General features: G+C 16.5%; 3 protein-coding genes across 3 annotated transcripts in view; 1 reads left to right on the forward strand and 2 right to left on the reverse strand.

The window, feature by feature from the left end:
• Window positions 1-234: 234 nt before the first annotated feature.
• PRSY57_0304100 (putative membrane protein) lies at window positions 235-4,572 on the forward strand (the record flags this gene model as incomplete). The annotated part of the gene is made up of 1 exon (XM_012905670.2): window positions 235-4,572. One exon carries the CDS (start codon window positions 235-237, stop codon window positions 4,570-4,572), a length of 4,338 nt encoding a protein of 1,445 aa, XP_012761124.2.
• Window positions 4,573-5,015: 443 nt separating this feature from the next.
• Window positions 5,016-5,528, reverse strand: PRSY57_0304200 (hypothetical protein; the record flags this gene model as incomplete). Its single annotated transcript, XM_012905671.2, has 1 exon — window positions 5,016-5,528. One exon carries the CDS (start codon window positions 5,526-5,528, stop codon window positions 5,016-5,018), a length of 513 nt encoding a protein of 170 aa, XP_012761125.1.
• Window positions 5,529-7,348: 1,820 nt separating this feature from the next.
• PRSY57_0304300 (elongation factor Ts) overlaps window positions 7,349-7,500 on the reverse strand; it is a gene marked incomplete at both ends in the record, with an annotated part of 1,281 nt that continues 1,129 nt past the window's right edge. The window contains one exon of the mRNA XM_012905672.2: window positions 7,349-7,483. Within this exon, the coding sequence (XP_012761126.2) occupies window positions 7,349-7,483 (135 nt within the window). The remainder of the gene's footprint in view (window positions 7,484-7,500) is intronic.

Raw genomic sequence — 7,500 nt, forward strand, 5'->3', positions numbered from 1 at the left:
TTCATTTTAAAATTGAATATTTATATATCCCATTTTTACCTTCCACATAATATTATATTTATTTCTTATTTTTCCGTATTTTTAAAAAAAAAAAAAAAAAAAAAAAAAAAAAAAAAATTCATGATTTTTATATTTACATTTCATCTTCCCTCCTTTGTTATACTTTTTATTTTTATTTTTATTTTTTTTATTTTTTATTTTTTATTTTATTAGTAACATATAAGATGAATCATAATGATCAGTTTTGAAACCTTTTTATTATTAAATGGTGAGACCTTAAAATGCTATTCTTTTTTTGAACATGTGTTAATATATTATATTTCAAAAAAGCTGATAAATATTTTTTACGGGAAATATGGAAAATATTACAACATTGAAATATGTTCATGTGAAGAGTTAAGTGTTGAAAATTTATTTTATTCGAAAAGTATCAATTTTGGTGATTCAACAGAAGAAAAAAAGAAAGGGGATAAGGATATATGGGATTTTTTTTCTCAAATAATATTAAGGAAGACAGAAAAAAAAAAAAACATAAAAACGAGTGCAAATTATAAAAACAAACAAAATTATATAAATGATGAATATAATACAACTGATCGGAATTTTAATCTTTTTAATATATGTAAAAATGACAAATATGTAAAAAATCATATTACACATAATATTTGCAAAAATTATAATTGTCATGAAAATATGTTATATTATGAAGAATATAAAGAGTTATATAATGCTCCTGAAGTTATATGGAATTATTATCTTTTAAAAATACTTTATTTTTTGTATCATATCCATTTAAAAAGAATAAAAAAAAAAAATAAAATAAAAAAATGTAAATATGATAAGGAAAAAATATTCTGTTCATTTTGTGCTTATATAATATCCCTATTACATTATGAAAATAATATTATAAAAAATAAAGATAAATTACTTTTTTTATTCTTGTTTTTTTTTTATTTCACAAAGTGGAATTTAAATAATCTAATAAATAAAAAATATAGATCTAAGAAGTTATTATATCATGATGTCTATTATCATCATTACAATAATATTAAGAAAAAAAAAAAACACATCAATATTAAGTATTGTAAAGATTTATATGAAGAAGCTATAATCACACATTTTTATAAATTAAAATATTTAGATATACAAAAGTTATATAATAATCATTTTTTCCATATACATATATATCGAGAAAAAAAAAAGAAACCAATTCTTATTATATGTAAGAAATCATTATATTTCTTTAATCACATATATTTAAAATATTTAAGAATATATAATTATTCAAATCCCATTTCATTTAATATTGAAAAAAAAAAAATTATTAAATCAAACTATCAAATAAAATGTATAAATACTTTTAAAGAATTGAAAATGTTTAACATAAAAGATTATACACTTTTATATATTATACTCAAATATTATGATATTCATAATAATAATAATAATAGGAGACAAAATAATACATTTGAAATATTATATATATTGTTAAAAAAAATAATCACACAAAGATATTTTAGTAATAAACTTCAATTCTTATTGAAATCATTTTTTTCAATCAACCAATTTAATTTTATTCCTACTCTTATCAAACAATATTTAATACATTTTATTTACAAGTTTTTCTATTGTCATCATGAAAAAAAAAAATTTCCATATGTTTTACCCACTCTGACTTGTAACCCTTTGATGTTAAAATTTGAACATGTTAAAAGTTGTAGAAGCACCACAACTAATATAAAAAAAATACAAAACAGAACAAAATCACAAGCAGCAATAATGCAAAAAAAAAAACCAACAACAGTAATAACAACATACAAAATGATATCATATAATTGTAAAAGGAAAAAAAAGGATTCATATATAAAACTTATGTACTATACCACATTATGTGTTTACATGTCTTTATTACATAATAATAATTACTACAACTTCTATTACATTCTTGTAGATATTTTAAAAAAAATAAAAAGTGACATATTTTGCCAAAAAATACATCATTTCTTTAAGGAGCTAGCCAAAATTGATCCAAAATGTCAATATATATGGAATGCCAAAAAAATGGTTTTTTTTATATATCTCAAAATGTATATAAACAAAAGTAAGTTTATTTTACAAAAATATAAGAGAAAAATGAAAAAAATGAGAAAAAAAAAAAAAAAAATACACACATATGTTTTCCCATCTTGTAATAAAATAAAAATAAAAGAAGATATATCTAAAAAGAAATCATATAAATATTATTTAAGTCCAAACAAATTATGGTCATTTCAAAATATAAGTAATATTAAAGATTATATGAAAGAGAAAAAAGAATGGTACAATAAAAATATATATATATATATATATATATATATATATATATACAAAAAAATATGTAAAAATATATATAAAGTTCTAAATGTTCATAATAAAAATAATAATTTTATAATTTCGAAATATACACCTATACATTTCAAATATACAAAAAATTATATATTTGATTTATATGCTCATTTAGAAAATAAAATGGTAAAATATATACATACCAATTTTGATTTTTTTATTAAAATATTAGAATGTAAAACGTACAATTATATGGCTGCTTCACATGTTTTTACATTTTATAATATTTTGTCATATTATTTATTTGATATAAAAAAAAAAAAAAACAAAAGGGAAAAAGATAGTTATTACATACCATTTCAAAATAAATCTATAAAATATATGTTCATTACAAAATATAAAAATGTCTTACATAAAAATTTGTATTATTATGCTTTTCATTATATATTTCTTCTTCTTTATATTAAAAAAATATATTCTGCTGTCATTTTTTATTTAGAAAAATATTTTCATGTAATACTTATTAAAAATATGTTCACGTATCATTTAAATTGGCTAGCTCCCACAAAAAATACAAAAAATACCAAATATACCAAAAATACCAAAAGAAATAAAGAAAAAAAGGATATTATAAAAAATAATTATATACCAATTCTATATAAAATGTGTATAAATGATCAACACATTATCAATTGTCATCTCAAGGATAAGAAATATTCAAATAATATCAAATCGTTACATATAACACAAAATCAAAATTATGATGAAATAATAAAAAATAACTCTGATATTAATATTAATCAATGTGACAACACATTTTATTATGATATACCCACTTGTCAGAGTAAAAATATAAGAAATATTCATAATTCGTCTTATCATTTAAAGAATATTATAAAGAATAATCATGTTCTGTATGTATATAGTACATATTTGCAATTTTTCTTATTATGGAGAAAAAAAAAAAAAAAAAATTATGAAGACCATAAAAATCAGACATATTTAAGACAATATAATGTACCACTATTCTTATATAAAAAACTAAAGAGATTTTCAAGAAATTATAAAATTATTTCAAATAATATGATAAAATTATTAAACGAATATTATAGTGAAAATTGTTATATACATATTTATTCAACTACTTTTAGAAATATCATATATTGTTTATGTAACTATAACTTTTTCATTTGTCAACTCTTTTATAATTTAATTCTTCCTTTATTATTTACAACAAATAATTATCACACAACCTTTTTAGGCAAAGAGCAAGAAAATAAATATTTATATACACATAAAAATACATCCAAACTCTTTGTTTATTATGATAATTATTTTGCTAAGGAATTAAAATATATGAAAAAATATTACAACATTATAAAAATGAAATATAAAGAACAAACAACAATAGGAAATAATAATAATAATAATAATATATATATAAATACATATACAAATCATTCATTTAATAGCATATTAAAATTTCATAATCAATATGTAAAAAAAAAAAAATATAGTGACAATGTTTTATTTTTAATTAATGAAAAATATCAAAAAAAAAAAAAAAAATGGATTTGTAATAATTTCCATATCTATTCCATAAATAATGATATGAAAAATTATACCACAACATCTACTCATTATAGTATTTTAATTTCATATAATAAGATGCAAACAAAAAAAAAAAACAAAAACAAAAACAATGATGGAATAATAAAAAGTTATCATAAAAATAAAACCTTTGGGTATATCTACTTTAAAAATTATTGTCATATATTTTTTAAATGTATAATTAATCTAATACATGAAAACTGTTTATATCTATACCATATATTAAAAAAATATTACACACATAATTCCAAGGATATAACAATATTTCAAGCAGAAAAAAAATTTGTACAAATGGATCATTACGATAATATAAGTAAATCTACATTAAATTTAGAAGAATGCTGTAATTTTTTATATAAAATATATTTAGATATTTTTCAATTCTTTAAAATATTGAAACAAAAAAATTTTAATTTTTTTTATGTCCTACGAGTATTTGCTATAGATTCATTAAAAAAAAAAAAAAAAAAAATTTATTTTTTAAAGTTTTTTTTTTCTATACATTTCCTTATTTTTTTATGTGAATATACATACATTTTTTCTTCTTTAAAAGAAATATATAAAATATTAAAATTTGTATTTAATAAAAAATTTTATATCCCTATAAATATATATATACAAAGAAATTCATTTTAAAATATATATTTCTTTTTCTCTTATTATTAATTTGCTTTATTGTTTCTATACCTATTTCTTCATACAAAAATATACATATATATATATATATATATATATAAATATATGTATATATATTTTTATTTATTTCTTTATTAAATATACATATTTTATTAGTTTGTTTTAAAATTTATGATAAATCAAATTATAGTTTTTAATAAATATGAAAAAAATAAAAGACATGAATAAATAAATTGTCTAATTTAAAAATGTAATATCAAATACGAAACAGTTAACACAAAAAAAAATAAAATAAAATAAAATAATAAATAAATAATAATAATAATAAATTAAAAAATTAAAACTAAAAGGATTTAAATATATATGTATATATATATATATATATATATATATATATGTATGTATTAAATTTTATAGATCCACTTAATATTATTTTCTTAGGATTATTCTTCCTTTTTCTCTTGCTGGTAAGCATATATTGCACACGAGCATTTTCTATGTTTTACATAATTCTCAACAATATATTCAATTCTTTCATTTAATATATCATATAAATTCATATAATTTATTTGTAGCTGCTTTCTTACTTTAAATTCTTTTTCTAGTAATAATTTGATCTTGCTATTACTTGTTTGTATTTGTTTTTTTAATTGTGCAATATTTTTCTGATAATTTAAAACTTCTCTTTCGTATATATTATGTTCACTGAAGTTCATTATGTATTTCATATTGTTCTCTTTTGTTTGTTCTTCTTTTTGTAATAAAGTTAATTTTTCCTCTAGCATACTTCTTATAGAATACTTTTCATTTATTTCTATACGTAACGATTTCAAATCTTCTATAATGTTCTTTATTTTTTCGCGATACGTCTTCTCATTCTTGTCTTCATAATCTTCACTCGCATCCTTGTTTAGAAACGTTAAAGGGAAATTGTCGAAAAGTATTTGTTCACTCATTTTTTAAAAAAAAAAAATTAAAATAATTCAATGGTATAAATAAATAAAATAATAAAACGATAAATATATACATACATAAATAAATGCATATATATATATATATATGTAGATAGATAGATAGTTAATAAATAATACTCTCAATCATATTACAATAAAATTTAATAATATTATCATTTTACTCTCTTATTTTATTTTATTAATTTTAAATGTATACAAAATGTATACTTAATTATTTATCCATATATATATGTAATATAATATAAGAAACACGATCGAAATTGTTAACACATTTTCAATAATTATAATTATGAAAAGACCATATTTTTATAACAATTTTCCTACATTTTTCTATTGATTAATAACATATATGTTATATTTAACATATGGTGTAAGAAAATTATGAGGCCTTAAAAATAAAATAAATATATATAAATATATTTATATTTATTTAACATATTCAAAAAAAAAAAAAAAAAAAAAAAAACACTTTTATATTGTAATATATTATATTGTATTATATTATATAATATTGTATTATATTATATAATATTGCATTATATTGTATTATATTATATTCCATATTTTCAAATGGTTTTATATATTATTCCCCCTCATATGATGATGAACAATACATATATTTTTCAAGTTCAGGATGTTATTATCCACATAACATTTTTAAATGTTATATTACTTAATTTTTCAAATATTCATTATAAAAATGAATTTACAAGGTTAATTTTATTAAATAATATATAATGATATAAGTAAGTAGTTTCCTTTCCTTTTTATAATTAAATTCAATAATGAGAAAAATGAAATCATATATATATTATAAAAAAAAAAAAAAAAAAAAAGGAACATTACATATAATTAATAAGTAATTTGTTACTATATAATAATATATTTAATATATATATATATATAATATATTATAAATATATATTATACAAAACCCAGAAAAAAACCTCAATTTTTAACTACTTTCATTGTTTTATTTATAAATATAAATTTTATATTTATTTGGATTAAATGATATAAATAAATAAATAAATATATATATATATATATATATATATTTAAATAAATATAAAAGAAAAATAAAAGGACTTTAATAACTTCTTAAGAAAAAAACATTATATTGTAACTTTTATTTATTTTTTTTAATTCATTTTTATAAATATGAAAATTTAAAATATATATTTAAAAGAAATTTTTAATTTACATGTATGATAATTATATATATAAAATAATATATATTTAAATATATTTATAATATATTAATAATTTTTTTTTTTTTTTTTTAATTTGTACTGCATATATATATATTATATATATATATATATAATATAATAATACTTATATATGCTATTATACTAATGTTGCTAAATTGTAAATATGATAGATAATATATTTAATTTTACGGTAATAATAAAGTAAATTTTAAGAATGAAGTTTTATATAAATTTGTCAAAAAATAAAAAGTAAAAACACGAAACAAAAAAAAAAAAAAATTTTAAATAATTCTTATTATATGATTAAAAATTATTTATTCTTCTAAATATAATTTCAAAAAAATAAAAATAAAAATAAAAATAATGAATAAATAAATAATTATATATACATACATATATATATATATATATATATATATATATTATGTACGTATCAGTTTGTATGTCTATCAAATTGACTGTATGTTGAATAATACAAAAAAAACAATAAATATATAAAAATATACATATATATTGTACAAAACAAATGTGAATTGTTTATAAGAACATGTAATTTGTTTTTTGATTTTTGTTTTTTGTTTTTTTTTATCATTCCATAAGAACGTTTTTTTCACCTATAGCGAAATAATTAAAATGATTAACACTTATATTAATATTGTGATCTTTACCAAAATCTTTAATTACTTGAGAAACTTTTCTTTTTGTTTCATCCAGCATATATTCCTACAAGGTGGAAAGTA

Source organism: Plasmodium reichenowi, chromosome 3 (assembly GCF_001601855.1).
Source record: "Plasmodium reichenowi strain SY57 chromosome 3, whole genome shotgun sequence".
Lineage (NCBI taxonomy): Eukaryota > Apicomplexa > Aconoidasida > Haemosporida > Plasmodiidae > Plasmodium > Plasmodium reichenowi.